The sequence below is a fragment of the Dermacentor variabilis genome, chromosome 1 (assembly GCF_050947875.1).
Source record: "Dermacentor variabilis isolate Ectoservices chromosome 1, ASM5094787v1, whole genome shotgun sequence".
Taxonomy (NCBI): Eukaryota; Metazoa; Arthropoda; class Arachnida; order Ixodida; family Ixodidae; genus Dermacentor; species Dermacentor variabilis.
In genome coordinates this window covers 84,410,674-84,437,428 of record NC_134568.1, presented here as the reverse complement: position 1 = coordinate 84,437,428, position 26,755 = coordinate 84,410,674, and the positions used below count along the sequence as shown (strand labels likewise).

Here is a 26,755-nt window from a genome sequence, read left to right as displayed (position 1 = left end):
ATAGCGCCTAAATATCACGCGAGATTGGACATTGCATAGGATTGCAATAAAGATAATTTTACGTATCACACTCAGTTTTGTAACATTTGAAATAACCGCTTCGCCAAAGCTTCGCATCACATAGGTTCCAAGTTCTGTGTTGGATGCGCATTTTTTTTTTTTTTTTGCTCTGGCCCTATAAGTGAAACAGTTATTTAAGAAGGTCGCAGTTTCGCCCGAAAGGCGGAGTACCGATTGCGATAGCAAATTTGTGGACAGCTATTCGAGCTAACGATAGGACTTTTAGCGGCCGTATAAACTTGGAAACATTCGCTTACGAATTGAATTAACAAGCATGGTGCCAGCGCGCACAATCAATCAGGAACGTATACCACTCCATGAACGCGGACACTCGCTGCCGAAACGCTGGTGTCAGCAAGCGCGGCAGCAGCAGCGAGCGAAGTGAGCCTCTTGCGGTCTATCGCTTCAACGCAGTAGCGGCGAGAACACAGCGCGCACAAAGGTATGAGTTGTCTGCAGATCCCTTTCAAGACAAGGCGCGCGCGAGCGCGCGCGGCCGTGCAAAGTACGCACTTGGCGGAGTCGAAGCAGGCCTTGTCCCACCCGTGCTGCCTCCCCGCTTTCCTCCATAAATGGTTCGCGAGATAGAGCCGCGATCGTCATTTCCCCTTGCGCCCGGTGGCGAAATGCGCAGTTGCTGCCGGAGCACAACGTCGCCCCATGGTCGCCCCTCCTCCCGCCCTCCCATTCTCCCACGGCCTTCTCGCGCGACGGAAGAAGGCGCGTTTGCTCGCCGCTTTCTGCGTTCGCGCGCGCCAGACTGGGCCGCGATCGTCGGCTCCTGTCTCGTGCGTTAACTTGCACATGCAGCATACAACGTGCGGCGACGGTGTTATCGCCCGTGGACTTTATATAGAACATCACGACGACGGCGACGGTAAAAATGTGCCTGGTGTGTCCATATAATTGTCATCGCAATTAAAATTCAACACAACGTGCTGGTACACGCTGGCAATAACTTATTATATTAAAGGCCAGAGGCGTTAATTAGAAAGTCTCGGGGAACGTTGTCATAACACCCGATCGAACGTTTCCGAGAGACCCGCACTGTTGCTCAGCTATGGCGTCCTGCTGTTGAGCGCAGGGTCGCGGGTGGGGTTCCCGGCCGTGGCGGCCGCATTCTGAAGGAATAGCAAGAGCGCTTGTGTATCGTGCTATTTGTGCACGCTGAATAGCCCCAGGTGGTCGTAATTCATTTGGAACCCCTCCACTATGGCGTCGCTCGTAGTCTGTGTGTTGATGCGGTACGTTAAACTCCATGTTTCATCTTATTTTTTTTTTACTTTTCCGACAGCCTCAACACGTTTACGATGTTTATTAAGGAAGAGAAATGAAGAACTTAACCTGTTCACATCAAATTCTCAGACCATTATATCAGTGGTCTGAAAGCAGACAACAATAGTGTATAGCATGCGCGCTTGTCCAAGGGGACCTAACGTTTGTGTATGCCGTACTTTTTCCACTATGCGTCACTATAGCTTCAGCGCCTATCTCGACACCGACAGAAGCAGAAAGCACACTTCGCAAAAGCCCGCGAGAGTTAAGGCCGACTACATTATTTGCGCTATCGTTTAAGATCACCACAGTGTAAGAGCACGAACGCGCAGTAAGTGGTCTCTTTTTTTCCTTCTGCTGAATTTACTTTCAGCGAAAAGATAACGGCGGCACAAAAAAGTTAAGCCATCCGGTGAAGCCAGTAAGCTTGACAACTACATGACGATACAATCGCCAGCCTGTTGACGCACCTATTTCGCAATTGTACTGAAATCTAGACTATATTGTCGTTATCTACCATTGCTTTCCTTTTTCGCACCTGACGTGGTCATGAGAATGAGTGCTCATTCATTTATTTATGCCATACGCGACTAGCTTGGAAGAACACGCGCTACGTGCATGCGTACGTGACGTCAAGTACCGATAGAATGCATCAGCCTTCTTATGGCGACGTCACTGCGTTGAGCCGTAGCGCCCTTTCTGTGTTTCCGCTCTTCTGTGTGTGACCGCTGAATGTGGCCGTATCTGCGATCTCGAGCCCATTTAAACACGCCCAACAGAGAACGCCCGAAGTCATCTAGGTACGCTCGAACCAGAGCAAGTTTAAAGTGGCCATTCAGCGTAACCACTCTCGCACTCTGGGTTACAGGAAGACGCAAGCGGCGCCCTTTCGCTACCGTGTTTCACTCGTAATTACGCAAGGCTAATCAAGAGGAATCGACCTTGCACGCATGGTTTGCGTAACAAGAGTGCGCAGTGCAGCTTAGCTACCTGCGCGCAGTACGCGTATCCGGGATGTCTGATCTAGCTAGTTACGTGCAGCGCTATATGCCAGCCGTCCACATGAAAGGTTCACCATGCAGTTGCTTAGACGTCTGAGGTGACTCTATACGTACAGAGGCGGATTATCGAAACTTGCAGCTATATACCTTATCTGAGAAGCATCTGGAGTAGGCAGAGATAAAAAAGATGGCGCTAATTACTCGGCGAAGCGATGGTGTAGATAGCCCGATTCGTCGTTTTTGCTCATACATTTTATCACAACTGTACTTTTCATAGCACCTGTATATGTTTTCTTTATTTCTGTATTTCCTCTTGTCACTACTGTCTATTCATTTGACAGTTGAACGTAGCGGATCTGCCAGTGACGAAAGTTTGCAAGATTACTAACAATTTGAATATAAATGAGTTATTCATCTGCATAAAAATTTCACACATACGAAGGTGTTCACTATTCTACTTAAATACTACCATGGTAATGAGTCAAGAAGAAGCTATAACGAGGAAGCTACAGAGCAAGAAAATCGCCTGCTACCAAATATATGCAAGACCAGTTCCTGTGTTCTAGTGCGTTTTCGTCGACACCAGACGTTTTTCCCTTCTGTATTTACGGTTAATTTCGTTTAAGTTACGATTGGAGCATGCGTAGTAGATGCCTTCTGCCTTTCTATAAAGGGTGGAAAAATTGCAATAATGTTGAGAATTTCATGAGCGAAATAAAACAAAACAGAGAGAAAGTGGTCGAGCTTATGGTTCGCGACAGCTCCAAGATGGGTGTACTTGTTTTGCATTGGTGTATGCTTAACACTATAACAAGTTGCCCATACGGGTGCCGAACTAAAGACACAGCTCTGCATGTACGCTCCCCACTGTAGCGTCCCTGGGATCGAAGCAACGCCAATAAACTACTGCAAACTGACCACCTCAGACGCAGAACCGTAAACACGGGGAAAGTCGGTCTATCATCAGAATACAACACCACTGTAGGGAATCTTATATGTATAAGCAATACCTAATGGTCGCAAATATACATTAACGATACAGGAGGGGACCAAAATCCCGGGAGCGTTTGGAAAAGTATAAGTGGCTGTTCCTGGTACAGCACATTAGGAATGCGCTAGGCAATAGGCAGCATGTGCTCACCAAAGTAGTCGCAGACTGGAGCCTTACTTCCGTTGCAACTAACAAATTCTCTTACTTCCTCTTCGTCCTCATTCCTGTAAAATCAACACTGGCTGATCGAGGACTGTCGCTGTAGCCAACGTTTCGACAGAGGGCCTTGTCGTCTTCAGGAAAACAACTGCTCTCCTTAGCAGACGTTGAATTGAGGCCATGCGATTTCTTGAGAGGCTCGATAAAAGGACAAGTCTGTGGAACCCGACAGCAGGCCCTGAATCAACCGGAGGCCCGATTTCGAGCATGCGAACGAACCTGCCAGCACAGTTTCTGTGGGAAGTGCCCAAGTCTGCGGAGGCTACACCTAGATATTTGCGCAAGCATGTGAAAAAAGCTGGTGCGATGTATACTTTAGGACCCCGTGTGCAACTGCTCCATTGTCACTGTGTTATAACTTTTTTAAACGATTAGAAACTTATAATAGTTACTGAGATTTTGTAGGGTGCCTCACATGGTAGTTGGTGTCAAGGGCACACCATAAACAAGGATTACCGGCAAGTTAGTGTGAGGTGTTAATTAAATCGCGTAGTGGCAAATTATCACACTTCTGGTTATTGCGCCTCAAGGTTCTATGGTGTATTCACTCTTACAACCTACACAGAGTGAAAGTCTTTAGTGGCGTCTCATAATAGTCAGCATATTTGTGACAAGTAATGAGAGGATATGCTCTGGCATGCGTCCATGAGCTCTTTCGCGAAGGCTGCAAGAACTTTTGTTATATTCGTGGCTACAAGAACAAAATCTACGTTCTCCTTTTAATTTTGCGACTATCGATCGTTCCCCGACACATTGTTATCGTATGGTCTCAGCACAGTATTTTCCAAGTAAGCCTAAACGCACAATTAGCATTCCCGTGTTGACTTCAGCTCAGATTAGACGTGAAGGCATCCAGACTGATCTGGCTTGAGACATGTCGTTGTTATCGAACGCGTAATATCAGCCATGCCTTTCTTTTTTCTCGATAAACTCGAGTAAATGTTCCATTTGCTTGATACTGATAAGGTAAATAGACTACTGTGGATAAATGTAACTGTGCATGCGATTCACAGTTACATGTATCCACGGTAGTCTGTTTACCCAAGTCTTTCTTGGCACTGAAAATTATCGAATGGGTGAAAAAAAAAAAGATCACTTCCTATCTGCGTCCTTTGAAAAGTGGAGCATAGCACGTAGATAAACGACAGGGATATTAGCCATGACACAGTGCACCGCAATTCGGCACGATAGAGAAGCAGACAAAATTCGCCTCGTAACAGAGACCCGGTTGCGTGGCAGGCTCTTCGCCATCGAATACGGTCGAGCAGTTGAATGTGGAGCGCAATTATCCCCCGATAATTAATTACACGGCATGTCTTTATTTTTCCTTTGTGTCTCCTTATAGACTCCTTACGTGCACAACAGCGACTCAAGGTTGCAAATGAAGCTATTTCTGTCTCACGAGAGCCAGAACCGCACTCTAGACGGAAGACCCAGTTCCTCATGCCCTTCTCGAGTGACACCCTCCGAGGCGTCGTTACACTTCCTGCTTGTGAATTGTGCCGCCATCCCAGTGGCCTCGCGATGCAGGCGCTGACCGTCTCAAGCGCGGGTATTCTATTATTGCCGAGGTAAAGGCTCCTCGCCCTCAACTTCGCGACGAACAGGCTAAAGTGGCACTGGTCCGTGCACAGCAAGCTTCAATATATGGAACACGTCACGTATGTGTTCATCGCAGTTTTTACAGTACAGTCAATTAAAAAAAACGAATAAGAAAGACAAGCTTGCACAGAGGGAGGGCTCTGCGGATCGTCATTACCTTATTATACTCGAACAGACAGCATGTCTTACGGTGTTGCAAGCTATACGAACGAGTTAGATAATTAACCCCACGTTACTGTTTCTTAGAATGCCAACAAGGAAGTTTCTACATTTTCTATTGCTGATTATATACGCAGCAACAAACACATTTGTGCCATCAATACCATGTTCTGTGTATAACGCGGAAAGGAGTGTGTTATTCGGGTCCCTCAAGAAAACAGGAGTTCCTCACAGTTCTCTTCAGGACATTGCTTTCCGCGCGGGAACCGGTTGTGTAGGAAGGAGGTCTCTCGCCTTCTTTTAAATTACCTACAGGACACGGATTTGGCCTCCACATGGTGAACTGAGGAGTGACCGTTTGTAATTGTGAGGTCTGTGTCTGATTATGTGATTAACTTATTTTAAGTGTCGCTACGGTGGAGCAATTGCCGGCAGAAACTGCAAGGCTAATCCCACCAGTAGCCTACAACAACTCAACTCAACTCAACTCAACTCAACTCAACTCAACGAACCATTAGCAGAGTTTCAGCGCAGAGTTACACAATAATTACGGAAAGGAAAACTTAGACCGAGCTCTCTGTCCGTTTTTGTTCCCGTGATTTTTGTGTTATTCTGCGCTGAAATGCTGCTTTGGATTCGCCTTTCCAACTCGTCCAAATCAGTACCTTGTTCATCCTATTTAAGACAATAAATTAATTGTGTGCGGCGCATTTACGTCGCAGAGAGATTCCAACCTACCGTAGACGTCGCAGCGGACGAACGGGTTGCTTATTATTACTTGTTGGTCCATCACTTCTACGTTCTACTGGCTGTACTACATATTTTATTAATCTTTAAACATAACACTTACATCTCTAACGTTACAACTACCGCACCAGGAGAGCCTGATATATATATATATATATATATATATATATATATATATATATATATATATATATATATATATATATATATATATATATGTATGTATATATATAATATATATATCAAGACTACTCCATACGTTTTAGTGGTGGCCTCGATCTTATAACGGCCATGTGAGGACTTTCGGAAGCAAGTCTGAACAACCGGTTACTTGTTCGTTAACTTCAAATATAGCTGTCATATAGTCCGACACAAGATATTTTTGTCTCTTATTTTTTTATGCTACTTACCTGCATACAGTCACAGTGCATACGATATATCGTCAAAAAATAAGAGAAAAGCAGCGTTGTGCAATTTAAATTTTCTCATCACAATTTTGTTCCCTTTGTATAGAGGTAATTCACAAGCGTTCCGTAATAAACAGTTGAAAGCTTAGCGACCTACTTTGTGCCGATTATCTTTTTTTTTCTGTCTTCCTTCACTCATTGCGAGTTGCGATAATGTCAAACATACATCATTCAAAGCTAACTAGCCCAAATCGCTACTCAAGTTTAAATATTTGAGCATCCCTAAATTCCAGCCCCTTCCGAATCCCGCAGCAGGGAACCAATACTTGCCTTTTGGTCAGAAACAGAATGCGACAACCGCTGAGTCACGAAAAAAACAAAGTAATTATTTTGTTATCTCCGCTACCTCTTAGGCTATCTACCTGACAGTACTTAACTTTGCGACGCCCTATCGTGCTACTTATATTGTATGTGCTCGAATGTACAACATTACTATAACAAAATCTAAGTCTAAATCTAAATCTTGCTCATAAACGTACCTTTCTTATTGTGCACGATTGAGCTTTGTGCTGGTTTCTATCCCTGTAGTAAGGCACAGGATAGATGTTCTAGCCTCTGTCTTTTACTGTTCTGTTTTTCTTATGTTAATTTTGGCAGCAACACCACAATGGAGCTCGTGCATGTCACCTGTTGCCGATAACATAATTTTAGTCCTTGAGCTAGATTATTCGGGGAGGGGAGCATTACTTGCACAAGAAATCGAAACAACTACTCAGCTAATTTTAAAAATGCGCTAATTAACTTCTTAGTTAATTACTTTATGGCACATTTCAAAATTCACTAATTCTAGCCGGTGAATTTGCAAGGCGTATCAGTTGTGTCTTACCAGTACTCACCTACGGGGCAGAAAACTGGAGGCTTAAGAAAAGGGTTCTACTTAAATTGAGGACGACCCAACGAGCTATGGAAAGAAGAATGGTGGGTGTAACGTTGAGGGGCTAAGAATAGAGCAGATTAGGTGAGGGAACAAACGCGAGTTAATGACATCTTAGTTGAAATCAAGAAAAAGAAATGGGGGGGGGGGCATGGGCATGTAATGAGGAGGGAAGATAACGGATGGTCATTAAGGGTTGCGGGCTGGATTCCAAGAGAAGGGAAGCGTAGCAGGGGGCGGCAGAAAGTTAGGGGGGCGGATGACGTTAAGAATTTTGCAGGGACATGGCCACAATTAGCACATGACCGGGGTAGTTGGAGAAGTATGGGAGAGGCCTGCAGTGGGCGTAGCCAGGCTGCTGCTGATGATGATCCACTTGAAATAATTTCCCAGAATGACGCCAGTTTGGAGATATGCACCGCCAAACACGCTGTAAAAATGCACTGCTGTTCCACGTAGTTTTTAACACCACTCTTTTATCTATTGAAGTCGAAAAGTAACTGGAGCGTTCCTGCATTTCGTCCCACACTTTGGGAAATATTTCAAAACTGGTGCCATCCTGGAGCTTCACTTCAAGTGGATACGTCTTGCAGCTCACCGGCTACAATTTGGAAACTGCAATATGGGCCGGAAAGTAATTATTTAAGAAGGTAGTTACGAGTTAGTGTTTCGATTTCTCGTGCTGGTAAAGACCGCAACTTCGAATAACCCAGCGCAAGGAGAAGAATAATTGTATCGGTCACAGGCGATTTTAAGTATTCCCAAAAGCCTAAAAAAAAGGTCACCCCGTATATAACCACTTCAACAACAAAGATGTCACTGTTATTCTTATTGCTGAAAAGGTGTAATTTGCTGAGCAACTACACGCAGCGTTGGATTCATGCATGGCGCTCAGAGGGCGTAGCGGCGAAGTGTAAACAAATGCCCAAAGACGGTAGCACTATAACATGTGTGTGTGTGTGTGTTGTATGTGGCAGCTGGATTAGATAAACAGGCGAGTATACTTGCACGAGAAATTGGAGTGCGATGTTAACTAATTAACATAGTTTAATTAATTAACTTTCGATTATTCATATTAGGCTACATGTCCCCGCTGCGGAATTTAAGACGAGCAGTAACGAATAATATCCGTTTAGCAGAAGCACTGTGGTTCACACCAGTTTTTGTATATCTTCGGAATGCAGTGGTTCATTAAACACTTATAAGCACTGAAAATACAGCGCAGATAAGTGTTAACTCGAACATCAAGAAATATCGCCACTGATATGGAGGACACATTGCTCGAAACTATCACTAAGCACAGTATTTTTGTTAACTAGATATGGACTTCAATACTGCTCGGCTTAACTTTCGCAGTTGGGGCACGTATCAGGCTCGCACTATAACGAATACTTTATTAACGTCATTGAGGAACCACTTCATGGGCACATTGGTAACAGCTCGCCCACCAAAGTGCAAACAACTGCAATGGGCACCCTAAGAGCACATAATTTATAGGGAATTGTGTACCCCAGCCTCCATGACTACCCTCCGAAACCAAGGTCAGCCTGCCCGCGGCTTGTGCGAGTGGCTGACTCAGACAGTATAAGCTGGCGATCAACAGTACCTGGCCGGTTAACATCGAATCGGCAATGATGAGCCAGCCAGCGAGCATCTTAAATGGGGGACTTGATCAATTACTAACCCATATTACGTACAGCTTTCTTCTCCCTGCCCTTAAAATATTATTAAATAGTTCATTAGTGACAATGTTAATCATCTAGCATCGCACTGCTATTTCTGGTGCAAGTTCCACCTCTTCATGTAGTTCAGCTGCGACAGAATCGCACGGTCTGCCACAGAAGATCCATGTAAGTCTGTTTCTAATACCGAAGGTCCCCTGGTATGTTTGTCACCAGAGAATTGCACCCATACTTGTGTACATGCGTCCTTCTCATTCCTCCCGCGCAGTGCTGGACGCCTCGGGCAAAGTGGCGTCGGGTCTGCTGGTGGGCACAATCGGTGACTTGGGCAACTTCGACGAGTGCCTCGCCACCAGCGTCGACAACATGTACGGCGAGCGAGATTTCACCGGCCGCTTCTGCACCGTCTACATGAACTTCAAGAACAGCACCTTCATCACCAAAATGGTGGCCAGGTTCCAGGAGAAGGGATATTTTAGGGTCAGTGCCTGTACCGCGGTCTGTGGCGACCGCCGCGTAGGGGAGTAGCTGGAGGTCTCGGTGGGAATCTTCGGAAAGCCAAAACGCTTGTTTGAATGGGAAAATATTTCGCCCAGAGTTCTACACAAATGCCAATGGCTAAAAGAACGTTATAAAGTATAGCTCGTGGGCCTGGCTTCCCAGCTTTATTGGCTCGACGAGTATCATTCGTCCTATCATTTATCAATATTTCTCTCAACTGAATGAGCAACCTCTTCGCTCCTTAAATCTCTAGATGTCCGACATACTTTTTTTCGTCTTCATTATAACCGAAATACCAAAGGGGTCTCTGTGCTTCCCTAGCACTCCCTATGCGCTGTGTTGGCTGTCTCTGCCGGGGCAAGCTAGTGAAACTTCGCTTCTGAGCGCGAGCAGCTACACCCACGCCTCTCGCTGCGCAACGAAATGACGGTGCTGCTGTGGATGACGACACACGTGTGGTTACGAGTGGCTGTCGTCGTCTCCAATCCCGATGGCTGAAGCAATGGCGCTGAGTGTAGTCGTTGATCAGGAGGTGTTGCACACGTATACTGGACAGCGCGAGTAGGGGGGGGGGGGGGCTATACTCAACTGGCCGCGCAAGCGCACTTTGGAGAAGTCACCGCGTCTGCGCTTTGCATGCAGAAACTTATACAAGCAATTATCACAATTAACGTAAAGCGCATGACGTGACTATGTACGATTATCACAAATGACGCAATTCTGTTACGTCATGGGAAAAAGCAGTGCCCGTCGAGGACCTTCCGCTTATACTGCAGCCTTTCGTCTTGAGCGCGCTGTTCAGACGACACGAGCTGTTAAAATGTGTTATCACCTTGTGTATCCTGAGGTCGGCGCTGGGTTTTCCGTTGGCTTTCGGGTTGCTGAAAACTACTACTTCACTTTATCTGCTCCCGCGGTCGGCTTCGTCATTTCCGAGGTAATGCATCTGGTGCCCTTGCAGCCTCCTAATGAGCCCGGCCTTCGTGGGGGATCCCAAGGTTAACATTGCTGCACTGCATTGCTGTAGGCTACATGTGGCCCATCTGAACGCGGATACGTAAAAAAAAAAAGATCAAAAGAAGGACAAGTTGCATGGTTCACATGTTGCGGTCTAGTGCACATCCCTGAACAGGACTGCACAGGAACGAGCAAACTGGACCGCATACCCGTGCTCGCTTATACGCTGACGAAGTGCAGATAGGCCCTTCAGAGTACTACAGCTCGGAATACACACGGCTACTCTTGGTCACCTGCGAAATGCATTCACAGGAAACACTTAAGCCGAGAAGCAAAATGCGAGCCTCTTATTCTTTCTTCGCCTTTCAAGACAATGGCACGTGTGCCAGCCTGGACGAGATGGATGGCGTTACGTGGCCCTATTGGGCCGCGTGACTGCCGCCCCCTCCCGCCGTCATTAAACGGCGCTACGTGGTCGTTATTCAGCATGCAGGCTCGCGCCAGCTACAGTTCGTGATCCGTGGCCATGACTATAGTTTGCTGAATAGTGCCACCAAGAAATCCGCCAGATCACGCGACCTTTCTACTTTTTGTTGTCTCCTTTCTTCTGTTCGTTTTTTTTTTTTTTGCTTTTCAGTGTGCGCGCGTGATAAAACAAAGAGGCAAACGAGCAGGCTGCTCGCGACTCAGCACATGGTAGGTTATTATCGGCATAATTGTCAAAGGAAAGCGCGCCGTTCGCAATCACGGCTTGGGTTTATTTAATTCAGCAGCTTGCGTGCGCGGCCCGCATTGCCAGGTGGGCGCGCATATTCTTGGAGCTCCTCCAGCCTGAAGCCTCCTTAATGATCCTCGAACTGGAAGAAAGCTTTCTTCTTTTTTTTTCTTTTCCCCCGAAGGACAGCTATCTAGAATTCCCTAACGAGCAACACCGCATATCGAGGTGGCACAAATGTCTGCGTTCGCGTTTCCTTTTTCCTCGAGTCACAGGCCGCGGAAGGAAAAATGCCCGCCGTGCAAAGTCACAATGCCTGCTCTGCTGGGGGTGGCCCGCTGCAAGTTTCTGTGCACATTGGTACGTGCAGTGTTGCAACGCAGTCCGGTGTTGCCTTACAAGCGCTTCCATGCCCCAGGAATTCCAGCTGTGGGCTTCTGCAAGTTTCTGTGCACATTGGTACGTGCAGTGTTGCAACGCAGTCCGGTGTTGCCTTACAAGCGCTTCCATGCCCCAGGAATTCCAGCTGTGGGCATCCTTCCTCATCACGTGCGCCAAAGTGCTACGCCTCATCGGACCCTTTTGCTAAATGAATTATAGCTATTTTGTTGCAATATGCGCCTGCTTTAGATTATTTTACTCTGCACATGAATAAGTTATGAACAGAATGTGATAATTCACTGTTTTTGATTAATATGGGCGCAGTCGTAAAATTAGAGCGGCGTTCGAATTAAAGACAAAGTATTTACCATGAATGGTTATTTATGCTGATGTCCACTACACATCGAGATAGTTATTTCTAATTCCGTCATTCAGCAATATAAATACGCATTCCAAGAGTGCCACTAATCGCCAACTTTTTATAGACTATACCAACGAAACAAACGCTCCTGATATTGTTGTTTGCACAAGTAAGTTTTGTATCCTTTCTGTATTTGTATACAGAATTCAGAAACAAGGCTTGATGTTTCGATTAAATAGTAGCTGCTCGTACAAGCGTCCTGAGGCTCGCTTTTCTGGTCAAATGAGGCGAACGTTTACATAGTGAGCCCCCACCACTACGGAACGTCAGACTTAGGAACTTCGAATACTTACTACCATCCGTTTTCTGCACTCTTTTATGGACCTGAGGTGAACTGGATCCAGAAGAGTTTCAATTTACGCAGACTTAAAGATAAGAACAGATACTAACTAGTTTCTTTTCTGCTTGTTCAAACTATAGGTTGCTGACAGCGGCAGATTGTTCCTAAGTGGTATGCAAATGCGGCGTTGGACGTGCTGTGCTTGTTAGTCTTCTAAGTGCTGCATTTAAATAGTACGCCTTGTAATAGCTGGTCGCCAATTCACTCAGATGGTTAGTCCTTCTTAGCCAAGATAGACTCATTTTCTGGCACGCACGAGTGCGGCCCGACATGCACGCTTCTGCATTTTTAATCACGCGAATAACTCGGTCTGGCACTTTCATCTTACTGTCGCGAAGACAGAACTTCATAGCTACGGTAAACAAGAATCACAATGACCTCGATATTAATTCTAGCCTAGGTTCAAACGAAGTATTTTTCCCCTCACCGCGCAGGACTACAGGAACCCACTGAAATGGATTAAGAACAAGATGGCCCATGGCGTCCGGCAGTCAGCATGCATTCCGTCCACCTGTTCTGCAGAAGACCTTGCGTACATCATCAACACACGTACGTTGAGCTGTATTCCCTGGCTTTAAGAAAGAATGTCAGTCTATTGAAGTTTCATGTAGCCACGATTTATGTTTTCATTCACGCCCTGGTGCGCCTTAAGAGAACTACTACCCTGTGACTTACGTTAGTTCTAAATTCGTGTAAATGCCAGGGATCACCGTTGTTCAATGTGTATACGTACAGCTCTGAAGGCAGTTGTACTGCTGATAACGAATGAACCAACCTGAACTTTTCTTGTGTGGTGGACACGAATCAGTAAGAAGCGCACGAAACAAGTAAATTGTCGTAAAAAATAACGATGTGTGTGCGTTTTCTTGCTTCTTTTAGGTTCTGCTCGTCACCGAATTGGAGCAAGCAATTGCATACAGCGTTTGCGTATGAGTCTATTTTCCGCATACAGTGCCGACACTGTACAAAAATTGTGATGGAGAAGGCATCATGAAATATGTACGAATTCTGGACACCAAAGTAGCACATTATAAACATACTTTACGAGTTACAGTAACTATGCAGAAATATTCAGAAAGCCACACACTCGTATAGTACAACACTTGTTACACAGCAAATCTTTAAGACACTGTACACAGAGATATTGGCGGTATGTACAAGTGACAACCAACAAAACACTCATTACATTGCACACAATAACCAGATCGTGGACCGAAACCACTTACGAATTCATAATGTCATAAGTTCTGTTTGCCATTGGCCGGTCGCCTTCGCTTATAATGTACCCAGCGTCAGGATTGACTGGAAATTTCTTTTACGAGCAATTCTAGCGCAAAAGTTTTTATGAATGCGGGCCGATTTTCCTGTAGCAGACGTTGAGCATCCTTTGTAGGCTCATATTTGTAAATTGCCTAAAATAACGTAGTTGGTGGATGCTCGTTGAATGTACTATAATATTCATTGCCTTATGGCGCGAAAGCATGTGTTCTTTTGTCAACTTATTATCATTCAAAGCATGGTACGACATGTCAAAACTAGTGAATGGAGATCAGACAAAAACAATGGCGTTAGGGTACATTTATTCTTGATCAAACAAACCGGCCGTCTATTCGCTGTAGTGAAACACTCACTTATGAAGCACTCCTAGTAAGGCAAATTAATTTCCTTAATGTTTTCCGTGCACTGTTTCCCCAACTCTTACTACAGCAAAGTAGACTCGAGTTAGAAGGGCAATTATGTGTCCACAAGATAAGAATTTTTGTATCTTACAACGATAGGTTCGGCTGGGCCTTCTACAAAGGTAATTTTGGATATTTATTTATTTATTTATTTATTTATTTATTTATTTATTTATTTATTTATAATAGTCGAAATGGTGGCAACAATTGTGTCGCCCGTCTCTCCATAACGCTAAATTGTTGAACGAAATGAAGGGACTACTTAAAAACAAATGGGCTTTCGGACTTTGATTTATGCGTGCGCATTTCAAAGGTTAACATACGCGGTAAATGAAATAACCAAAGGATAAAGAGAGGAAACGTGAAATGCGCCGTAATACACTCGCGAAAACACGCGGACCCAAACGAGATAAGCAGTTTACAATGAAGGCGGGAAACCCTGATACCAAGAAAGGTATCCGTTTCCCGGAATAACTGGTCGGTGCTGTCGTTTAAACGGCAGCGAGGTATAGCGTGGGATTAGCCAAGCGGCCCTTCATTCCGGCAACACGTGTTGCGGAACGGTAACGTTTCGGCGTCTTACAGTGCGATTAAAAAGAACCAGAACGGGGCACAAGCTAGGCAAATACGCGACACCTTTGCCAAGCGTTGTTGGTGGAGCCACGTTTCGCAATCGCGGAAAGCACTGTGAACGTGCTCAGTATAGATACGGGTTCTGCAGCGGTATAGGATCCCTTCTTATGTATTCATTATTATTATTTTTTGAGGCTTTACTCGTGCAATCCCGGTGCTCCCAGGAATGAGCGCCTCGCTGACGCGACATTCATATTGCAGTCGGCAAGAAGATAGGAATGAAGGCCCGCGTTCGAGGCTGCAAGGCTGCGGGCGAGACCAAGGTCCTCGGCTGGCAGGCCGGCATATTGTGAGTTGGGCGCGCGTGTGCGCGGTGTTTGCCGAGACAAAGTTTACCCTCGCAAGTGTCGTGCCTGTGCTTTAGTGGAGTTACGCTTAAATTTAGTAAATCGAATGCTGACCTCTGCTTATCAGCCGGATAGCCACAGAGTGCTTATCCCTTGGTGCTACCATACCTTTGTCTGTCTGAAAACGTAGCAAATGTTATTCATTTAACAAAAAATGGAAGGCAGTGCCCTTCTAAACCTGAAGGCAATTTACCAGAAAAGAATACCTGCTTTTTAGACTAATTTCCAGTGTACATTGAAAACGAGAAATGCGCGTTTTTCGGCTGCGAGAAGCACTAGCTGATAGTATCAGAGTAATCATGTGACCTACATAACGTACCTCATAAATATAACTAAACATTAGTGCGTTGCGGCTGATGTACATACTGTTTTCTTTCCCCTGCCATTTAGGTACACGCTGGCCACTGTTGCAGTTCTAGTGCTGTTGGGCACGATGGCTGATGTTGCGTTACGGACTGTTCTCAAGAAAAGAATGCACGGGAAAGAGAAAGGTCTGTGATGAAAATAATGTTGCTTCCCTGCAGTGTCACTTGATGAGACAGCACTGGCCTTTCTTTCCTTCATCCATGCCTCATAATGACTACCTAATTTTATTTCCATGCCGTATTACATTGCGAAAAACTTGAACTCTACTGATAAATAAGGAAAGCTACCGCCGCAGTTGCGAAGTCTTAATATAAACAATAAAGATAGGAAACACAGAATTTTGGTTTGCATCCTAATTTGGTCTCTTTATTGTCACCAAAACTTCCATCATCAGCAACACCAATGGCCTATATACATCCGCTGCAGGAGGAAGATCTTTCCCAGTGATCTACAATTCTTTGAAGTGGGGCAGGCAGTTCCAAATCTCCATCGTTGTCAAGCATTTACAGTAGCTACACTCTGGCTTGCTTATTGCCGCAATCTGACAGGAAAAAGCCGAGCGATGAAAAGCTGGTTTTTTTCTTTAACGGCAGACGACGACAACTCCTAACCTCGGTATACTGTCGCATTAAAGAAGTAACATACCCGCGCACCTACCTGGAAATGAAACTAGCTTTACGGCTTGTTTTGGAAATTACCCTCCGTGTCGGCCCTTGGCCACTCCCTAACTTGACTTTTCGAAGGCAAATAAAGGAAAAAAAAATACACGATGGTTGCGTTGCTTAGGCTTCGTACCACAGCCATGAGTTCCGAAAGACACAAAAAAGGTGCTGTAAAAAATGTATTCAACCTTCCAGTGAAGTTTATAATGCTCTCGTTTATCACATTAAATGCCGAACCGGAACAGCTGCACCGCTCTAATAGACGAGAATAGTGTGTTTTGCCTTAAGCTTTCTTTATCCTGGTATGAAGATAAGAAAAGGTAAAAACAGATGTTTGCTGTTGGCTCAGTGCCACGAAGGACGACTTTTGGTTTACATTTCTCAGTGGTTTTCCCCACGCCGAAAATAGCAGTTGCCTTTGTCCGCGCCGGCATCCTTGACAGATCTGCACACAGCCACCCTGGCTTGGCCCACTTATTTCTTCTAAGCTGCAGGCCGCACTCTCCGATGCTTTTCGGCTTATGTGTGGGAACGTGTGCTGTAAACCGTGAGCTTGCCTCTCAATAAGCCGGACAATCCTACAACAAATAGGACACGGTGTATAACCTGAATGGCGCATTTCTGGCGAAGGCCTTGATGAAGCTCGACGTAGCGAGGTAGCCTCCGTATTATGGAAATCGTCTTCTGTTGGGGCCGGGGTCGGTTCGCACTCCAGCGCGGTACAGTACAAGTGTCGTGATTGTGTATGTTCTGTCAGGCGTTTATTGTGACGCGCAATTTAGGCCGTGTGTTAACAAAAAAATTCATGAGTGCCCTATGTGAACGGGAAATGCTGTTCACTATTCTATGAGCTACTCAGACTATTATTTTTTTTTTTTTGCATTGAGGCTAATAGGCTATTCAAAAAAGAAATGTTATGCAGGTTTTAACTATCGCCGATAGGGCAGAACATTTAATGCAACATTTATAAAGAAGTATGCCAAAAGCTTGTTTCGATGAGGAAAGCTATTGTGGGAATACTTTCTGAGCTCCACAGTAAGCGTATGATTGTATATATATATATATGACTAACTGCTTGTGCAAAGCAACGTTAGCGTTCCGCAAACACCCTTCGAAGGTATGATCACGGCTGCATGCAGAAGTATGGACGGGTCGTAGGTGACGGCAATGGACAATTTTAGGAACCTGCCTGGCGACCACATGCGAGAACTCCCGAGTCTGTGTCAGCGTTCACGTTATTGAAAGAATGCCTGAAGGACGAGCATGTTGCGCGAGCGGATGGCAAAGCGTACCAGACGCCGTTCGCAACGGTCGCCTGTTGATACGTCCATTCTGCGCACAATAGTCATCCTTCATTTGCGAGTAGTTAGGGGGCACTTATGTCGCTGCACGCAAGTCCTTGGTCGAGTAGCTCCTTTTGAAGATCTCGCGCGCTTACTTTAGCGCCCAGGAAAGAAGTAAACTTACAGCGTCTGCCTTCGTGGAAACAAATCAATTTCATTTTTCTTACGCTCCGCAACTTCTCCATTTCAGGTCTTGCGCCTAAACTGATCCCTTTAAAGGACAACAGATTGTCAAGTAGTCAATTAGGCTCATCGCAAAAGCACTCTTGCTTGTTCAAGAGGAGAGTGAATTGACTGCATCCGCGTGCCGTGCACTTTCTTAGGCTTAGCACGAGTTAACTTGGAGAATTCCAGCAAACTAGAAAAAGGGAAGAAATTGACACGCACACATAGGCAAAGCGACAGGAAGGTGGCTGGACTAACAACTCAAGTTTATTCATGAAAGCGACGTCGCCCACGTCCACAGTGAACATGCGCAAGCCACAACATATCATATACACGATAGTCAGTTTAACTATACACGGCGACATTGATCAAGGAATTCAAACTTTTTTCTTAGTTAGGAACACCGATGGCGTGCTTACACACACTCTCGGAGCCAAGTTTATAGATGTGATAAGCTTCAGTCAACTCTATTTCTTACTTTTGTGCTTCAGTGCATAAAACGACGCTTGGTTAATCAAGTAAATGGGACACCAATGCATTTCTTCGCAAAGTTCGGTAATTAATATCTCGAAACTGGTGTCATCCTGAGAATTCGTTCCACGTGGATCCGCCTTGCGAAATCCATGGCTAGAAGTAGTAAATTGCAATATTAGCCATGAGGTAATTGGTTAAAATCTTAATTAGTGAATTATAGTTGATTAGTAGGTTGCGCATTTTAAATTTTTGTGCAAGTAATGCCCGCCCCTTCGAGTGGACCAGCTCATGAACTAGAATTGTGATATCTGCCACAGGCAACGTTTAAGGATTTTTGAAAGTGTTCGCTGAAACACCCTCTATAATATTCTGTCAATATGGTGTACGAAAGCAGATCGTTCCGCTTGATAGAAAGAGGTGCAGACAATTCCCACATGTTTATTATGACGTGACACCAAAGGTTCCTCCTCACCAATAATGAAATTATCTCGGTTTGTCCTGAAGCTTCTGAGGAACTCTTGTTCCAAACCACGTGATGGACTGCTTCATACCATTTCTTGGCGCTCTTTGGTTATCCCTGGCCCTTGCACCAATAACCCCAAATATCATCATCATCATCTACAACAACAACAACAACAGCAACTCTTGTTTCTGACCAAATGGTGACTTCATGGCCACTATATAAGGGTTGTGGGTGAAGTTGACTAATAAATATCTGTAATGCGCAAACTTAATGGTTCACAGAATTTTATTGTGAGGCCCACTATGTTTGCTTCTATGCCTTCTTTTTAAGTCAGTCGGACTGATTACAAGCATCTTATTCGAGGCACTACAATCACAGCCAACACCATACTCAATTTGAATTTGATGCGGATTGTTGCCGCAAAGGCAGTGGAATATTTCCATACTAAACAGGCATCAATCAGCTGAAATGATCTAAGCATATCTGTTATGTCCGAGAAACACACGTTTTGTTGCTGTGACGCTCTTCATAATGAAAGCAACGAGCATTTTGTTCGTCGCCTTTCTTTCCTTAGGAGTGGCCTTTACATTCGGTTATTGCTGTCTTCTTTCTTAAATAACAGGTAACCTGCAAAACATCGTATTGGGTTTCTCGATCATTCATAACACCGAGAAATTGCTCAAGACGGATCCAAGCGACCCCGCTGACTCAAAGCTGATGTTTGTGCACGGGCTTCGGTTCTACAGCTCAACGTGGGTGATGCTAGGCCACGCTTTTCTCATCGCGGACCCGACAGGCACTGGTACCACTCTTGAACGTTGTCTCTGACGCGAGAAGTACGGGAAAAAAAATTTAAAAATGAATATCGAGCCTTTTGATGCACAATTTTTGGTAGAAATTAACTATGTAGCGTGGGAATATCCCTGTTAGAGGATAAGCTTCGACTCTGCGTTGCATATAAATCAGTAATTAAAACATGAACGACCTAATTAATAATTGTGAGCCATCCCGCACGTACAGCTCTTTGCAGAACAAGCACGCGAATGACCCCCACAGCCACTCAGCTCGGCCGCATTCCGGGTGGGGCGCAGTGCAAAAAGCCCTCGTTTACCGCGAATTGGGGGTGCACGTTAGGGAATCCCACGTGATCAGAATTTATCCGGAGCCCTCCACTACTCCGTTCCTCAAACGGCACTGTGCCGTGTCGGGATGGTAAACACCACAAATTACCTTTTTTTTTTTTTTTTACAACGCCAATGAGCGCATCCCCCAACAGGCTATATTGAAAGATTGCGTTCTAATAAAAAAGTAGCGTACCTGCTTTCTGTAGGATCTGCTATGTAAATTTAGTGCGTGCGCATGCGTGCATGTTAGTGCGCGTGCGCGCACGCGCGCGCGCTTACGCAGTGCAGCTATTGCTCGTAAACACAAGTTATATACGTTATGCTGCGCGGAGCGAAAGCAAAGCACTCTTACATTTCCCTCGTACCTCTCTCTCTCTCCTCTTAGGGTCAATAATGAATGTCGTGGATCTCGTGGAAGATTTTATGACGACACTCATAGCGAACGCTTTCCCTTCAGTTGAAACATTCCTCTTTATCAGGTATGCACCGAACTTGTGCGGATAAAGTGTCCTTGGAAAACCAAAGCACTGAAAGCCCCTTTTTAAGTTAAAACCAATGAATACATTCTTTTTATTCCCTTGCAGTGGTTTTCTGGTGTCGTACAACGTACAGAAATCGTTAAGAAAAAAGACGAGGCTGTATTTTTGGGTTCCGCTGATCATCCTTCGTCGCTACATAAGGTACGTTTACGGGTTAATAAATAAGCGTTACCAATCAGGTTGAAGCCATATTCGCTTGCTCCTGAACTTTCAGTTTTGCAGATCAGTGCAGTCGTGTGTTTATATTATTCGGAAGTTTACGTAACCGCGCTCGCACTGCAGTAGTCAGCATAATTTTTTTGGTGGTCAGGTCCTATGTCTGCTCTTCAGTCAATTCTTCAGCTTGTTCAGATTGTTCGATGCAGTTTAAGTGAATTTTGTGCAAACAGGTGCTGGCTCATTTATTAACATTAACGATGCGCTTTGCCGGATATCAGCCAGTTGCTTCTACTCCGAACGAGAATTATTAGGTAGAGAAAGGGCTTGACGTGTCTAAATACCTTCAGGAATATTAAACGATTCTCAAACAACATTAAGTAATTGCGTCTCGGTGTGGGGAACCAAACAGCGCTCATGTTTCTTCAAGCCCAGTGCTCTAAGCAGCACTCCACGTCCGCCTTCTTCTGCGATAAAGCGCTCTAAGATGGTCAGAACGTGTGCGTTCCCGCCTTAAGATTCCTCGAGAGCAATGTGCAGCAGGAAGGAAACCGGAAACGGAAAAAAGGCGCGATAAAAGACCTGCGGTTTGCAGCTGAACAAATCTCGGGAGCCTGCCGGCATTTTTTCTTTTTTTAATGCCAAGCATTCTTGGCGAGCTCAACCCAGTTTTCTGTTACCCACCATGTGGTCGTTTGTATGGGCCGATCCTAAAGATTGTACAGCCTAAAAATGTTGGCCGATCCCGAAGCTAGTGGAGGATAAAAATTTGGTCGTTCCAGTGGTTATGTGCCACTGGGTTTGTGCCCCTCTTAGTGAACCTCTTTGACGCCAACTTGAGTCACTGGTTATCATGACAACGCCAAACACACACCATGCGCTGTACTCCGCATCGCAAAAGAATTAATCATTTGATGCCGAACCAGTTATATGTTTCATAACAACCCATGCCACAGTCAAACCAAGGACGCTTCGCATTACGTATATGTCAACTAGAGTTGAGTCTGCTTTCATCTTTCTTGAGTGCATAGTGGCAGGTATACAAGGTCATCCACTATTGGGAGAAGCACCTCATCAGTGTTCAACCCGACCTAACTTCAACAATTCTTATCCTTTGTCGGAAAAATGTGGCCAGTGCAACAGAGAAAGGGACACCTAGCGCCGATAGTGACGATATTAATGAAAGTTAATCTGCAGGCCTTTTATTTTTCTAAATGGAAGCTACCGGGATCGCTGAATACTGATGAGCCGTGTCTCCTTAATGCGAATAATGCCACGCAACGCAATGTCTTGCAGGCTCACAGTGCCGGCAATGTTTGTGGTGGGCATCTGGCTCCTACTGCCTCTCATGGCGGATGGCCCTGTGCTCAACGATTACAAGGCCACGTTCCTGGACACCTGCCAGCGAGGATGGTGGACTATCTTGCTGCACACTAACAATTTCTCCCCTTTTCTTGAGATGGTAAGTCAGCGCGTTGTTTGTGCGACCCAAAGCGATAAGCCATCAGAACGCCGGTTACGAAATTTTGAATGTCCAAAATGTTCGGCGAAATACGCTATTCTTTTGCGTAGTATTGTCCTGAAGTTTGCTATAATGGTTCTATAGAGAAAATATTGTATGGGACACAGATGTGTTTCGGCCACTCTGTAAGCTTACCGGAGCGTTTCGATGAGCTTTCGACCGCTGTCCATTGCTTCACAACGTCGTCCATCTTCACAAAGATGCTGATACGTGAATGCCTTGCTTACACTGGACGCCCGGGTGAGAATTACGTTACGGTAGTCATGCAAGCTTCTTACGTCATAAACAAGATCGCGAGCACTGCTACCTAGTTAATAAAGGAAAAATCAGACATCCACCCTTTCGTAGCAATTGCTACAAAGGAAACTCATACGGGTTCCTCGAAAGAAAGGCCTCAGAGTTGAAGAAAAATTCGTCCTGGTCCGGGACTCGAACCCGGGACCACCGCCTTTCCGGGGCAGCCGCTCTACCATCTGAGCTAACCAGGCGGCTAGCAGATGGCAGGGCGAAGTCGAATTTGTCGACAACACACGAAGCAAAGGCAAGTGTTTGCCGTAGTAGTTCTGCGGAAACGCGCAAGGTGGAGAGAAGTAATTAATAAAACATAATTAATAAATAAGACATCCACCCTTTCGTAGCAATTGCTACGAAAGGGTGGATGTCTGATTTTTCCTTTATTAATTACTTCTCTCCACCTTGCGGGTTTCCGCAGAACTACTACGTCAAACACTGCTACCTAGGTACGTAATCACGTAGCAACGTAATAGTCATATTATTATTATTATTATTATTATTATTATTATTATTATTATTATTATTATTATTATTATTATTATTATTATTATTTCTGCGGTATGTCATCAAAACCCTTAAGAAGAACCACATAAAGGGTACCGTCATGAAAACAAGGTCACCGGATTATTCTAAAGACCCCCTAAAGCTTTTTCAAGTACTAGTTAGGCCTAAAAAAGAATGGAACGTTCAAAATTTTGCATCAATCACAGAAATGAACTTAGGTATATTTAACCAGATAAGCGTATCACACACACACACACAAATTATGAGGTAGCTCACGAAAATTGCAGCCACCTGCAAATAATAATAATAATAATAATAATAATAATAATAATAATAATAATAATAATAATAATAATAATAATAATAATAATAAATGCGAGAAAACTACTTAGCACGCGTGACAACGACGTGCTACTTTTTGTTAGAGTTCGGGTTTTCTTATATGGAACATCCTGTATAGGGTATTCAAATACTCTTCCCCATTATTATGTAGCACAGTTTCAACCACGTAGAAAAAGGAAAAAACAACGGTCAGTATATTTCTAGAGACACCCGTTGCAAAAGTTAAATGCGGCTGAAGCTGTATGTGGCCTGTAAATAAAATTTGAACTAAAATACTATCAGAGTTTAACTTTATAGTTTTTTCACCATCCATTCTGCCGCCGTTAACACAAGATGCAATAAGATGTCAAGAACGTCGGCACTACACATTACTGAGGCTAACGCCACGGCACCAGTGCGCTGTCTAAAGAGATGCCTAAAGCAGGTCACTCGAGTAACGAAAAAGAAATGACGCTGCAGGAAATAAGTTGGAAGTTGAGATGATTAACTGAAAAAAAAAGCACAGACGAATACAAGCCGCAGCAACTGCTTGTTATTTCAATTCACTCTTATACAGCGCTAGTAAACAGCGTGCGTCGTTTCCACAGTTGTAAAGCAAAACAAAAATCAAAATGAAACATTATTTTTTAGTGCCTGGGACATCTGTGGTACATCAACATCGACTTTCAGCTCTACGTAGCCTTGCTGTTCATCCCTCTGGTTATGATTCGGTAAGAGAAACAAAGAAGACTAATTCCTAAATTCGTGTGAGCGCGCACAAATTTACGGCATGCTGGACTTGTCGTTTCAGAGCGCTCTGATAGTGCATACTAAGGTAGTGAAGGACAGCTTTAAAGCTGCGCTACGTTGATGACCCAAACAGCGTAATTCGTGCTTCATGGTTGTCACTTCGAGCCCACTCAGTAAAGCTTAATTGATGCCTCACACGATCTGCGAAGCGCTACCGCAATGCTCTGAAATCGCCAGTCGAATATGCCATTAGCGTGGGCGAAGTACACTTGTAGTACTCTCGATTACATTTTCTCCTTATTTTTATTCCAGACGACCCTATCTCGGAGCCCTTCTCGCTGCCTTAGCGACGGTAGTGTCATGCGCATACACTGGTGTAGTAAGTTATTTAAACAGATATCAGCCCACTGTGATCTTCACGCACACGGACGTCAGGTTAGCACTGTTCTTTGTTGTAGTACACTATTTTTTATAGTATTGCGCTCAAGCACCCAGCTTTGATGCCATGAAGATGCGCCGAAATTTTAAAGCATTCGCTTGGTTACGGAGCACCGGCTCGCTCATGCGTGAATAGGCGCGCCCACATGAGACTCAATTTGGGCTTGATTATCGTGGGGGAATATTCCGAAGAACAGCGTCTTCAGCTGGAGAGAGCTAAAAGAGGAAAGGCAGGGAGTTTTATCCAGAACCCAGCTGAAGAGCGTAACATTTGACAAAGGTGTACAGTGGTCATTACTACTGTGTTTTCCGAAGATTCTATAGTACAGAAGTTTACGAGCACATCCTATAAACTTCCTAACTGATGCACGTTGAAAAACCGCAAGCGGTCTATAATAACTCGGAATTCCTTGCTTTTGACGTCCCTCGAAGCCCGAGCGTGACTTCATGGCGCAATAGGATTACGCAACAGAACCGAAAGAAAGACATGAAAACATTCAAGTGCATAAATAACCGATCCCTATTTGTAAATTGTCGTCACTGTGCGCAGCCACACCATCGCCACTGCTAATGAAATCTACTTCAAGCCTTTCGCTCACGTCGGCTCCTTCTGCATTGGCGTCCTGCTGGGCTACTACATCTACGTCGCCCCAAAGATGAAGCTCTCCAAGGTAAACGACGTCTAAAGAAATATGTCCGCATTGACCTGTTCGAGTCATGGCACGATGGTTTCCACGAACGATATTGCAGGTGCGGTGACAAACTTCTAGCACCTGCCGAGGACGGAGGGAAGATTATTTATTTATTTATTTAGCTTAGAGATGGCAGTGGTGGGCGTTAGAGAAAAGAAAAAAGTAAATGCACTAACTTGAATACGAAGGGATCTCTAATTATGCAAGCTTAGCTAAACCAGGTCCTTGAACAGATGATGGTCACTGATGGCGACTGCTTGTGCAGGACTGCGATATTGCTCTCACGATATCCGTGGAATAAATGAAGCCTCGAAATCGTCAGCTTTGCAAAAAGGTACTTCGTTTTCCGCCGTAGTCAGATAAAGTCTGATTCTGAGATGAGATATTTTCCTCATTGCGGGAGGTGAGCATACGACAAATAAATGCGTGAAACGTGCATAATATAATTTGCGACGGAAGAAGCCGATTGATAGGTGAAGGCTTGGTTTCATGACACTTATAGGCTGGCGTCCAGTTCTATTGTACTTAGAATTAAAGGAACGAAATAGTTGTGGACGAATTAACGGCATAGATATCGTAGTATTCTTCTATAGGTATTAACCATGTAAGCAATGTGAATGGTTGAAAGGAGGCAGGTTGTAATGCAAACGATAATAACATATTGAACAGCATAAACTAAAGGGGAGTGTTATTAAGGGAGCAAGCGAGCAACGCGCTAGACGTTATTGATAAGCGCGCATATTTTAAAGCATTCTTTCGTCTTCGGCTGGAAGCCGGTGATAATTTCTTCTGGCTAGAATATGTTTCACTGTTGTACGGCCGTGAGTCGTCTGCGTAGAGCACTACTATAACAATGTGCATGATATGTAGTGTTCTGCACCTGTGACTAGCGAAATGACAATCAAGGCTAGCTGACCTTTCGCACTTATAATTTCACCCGTCTATCGCGGATAATTCAAGCGAATTTTTACGCATGTAAGATCCTCTGGGCTGAAATTTTCCGCCATAAATTGGCTGCAAAGCCTGCAGGGTTATGTGACTGAGCCAGCTTGGATGCTCGGTTGCCATAGTCAGAAGTTCGAATTCTCGAGTTCCTTTCATTCCTTTTTTTATTTAATCTGAAGGTCGTAAGCTCGAATTCACCTCCTCCAGTACACTACATCTCCAGCCTTGGAGTGGCGCCTGCCACCGGAAAAAATGCCGAGAGCCAGTGGGGCTATGCAAATCCAATTAGGAATACCCACTAAGCTTTCATAATCAACATCATCAGCAGCAGCAGCCTGGTTACGCCCACTGCAGGGCAAAGGCCTCTCCCATACTTCTCCAACAACCCCGGTCATGTACTAATTTCTTACAAACTTCTTTATCTCATCCGCCCACCTAACTTTCTGCCGCCCCCTGCTACGCTTCCCTTCCCTTGGAATCCAGTCCGTAACCCTTAATGACCATAGGTTATCTTCCCTCCTCATTACGTGCCCTGCCCATGCCCTCCCCCCCATTTCTTTTTTTTGATTTCAACTAAGATGTCATTAACTCGCGTTTGTTCCCTCACCCAACCTGCTCTTTTCTTATCCCTTAACGTTACACCCATCATTCTTCTTTCCATAGCTCGTTGCGTCGTCCTCAATTTAAGTATAACCCTTTTCGTAAGCCTCCAGGTTTCTGCCCCATAGGTGAGTACTGGTAAGACACAGCTATTATACACTTCCCACTAAGCTTTAACAAAAGGCATTCCCTCACCGAACAGGAATCGGCCTCCCTGGTGCAGTATTCGGCCGCTCCCTCCCAAATGACTCATTCGATCAACCAATGACCCTCAGTCCCCAGCAGCTGCGGAGTACCTGACCAAGGCGTCGGTCAGACCTGTAACGTAGCAGAGGATGCTAAGAAT

The 26,755-nt window shown here is 44.8% G+C and overlaps 1 protein-coding gene across 1 annotated transcript in view; it reads left to right on the top strand.

Moving 5' to 3' along the window:
- The window catches only part of LOC142580084 (nose resistant to fluoxetine protein 6-like), a 73,441-nt gene that overhangs the window by 28,118 nt on the left and 18,568 nt on the right, over positions 1-26,755 (top strand). The window contains exons 2-12 of the mRNA XM_075690861.1: positions 9,346-9,557; positions 12,827-12,941; positions 14,906-14,993; positions 15,442-15,542; positions 19,147-19,326; positions 20,034-20,127; positions 20,233-20,328; positions 21,640-21,805; positions 23,636-23,715; positions 24,047-24,169; positions 24,723-24,843. Of these exons, the coding sequence (XP_075546976.1) occupies positions 9,346-9,557; positions 12,827-12,941; positions 14,906-14,993; positions 15,442-15,542; positions 19,147-19,326; positions 20,034-20,127; positions 20,233-20,328; positions 21,640-21,805; positions 23,636-23,715; positions 24,047-24,169; positions 24,723-24,843 (1,376 nt within the window). The remainder of the gene's footprint in view (positions 1-9,345; positions 9,558-12,826; positions 12,942-14,905; positions 14,994-15,441; positions 15,543-19,146; positions 19,327-20,033; positions 20,128-20,232; positions 20,329-21,639; positions 21,806-23,635; positions 23,716-24,046; positions 24,170-24,722; positions 24,844-26,755) is intronic.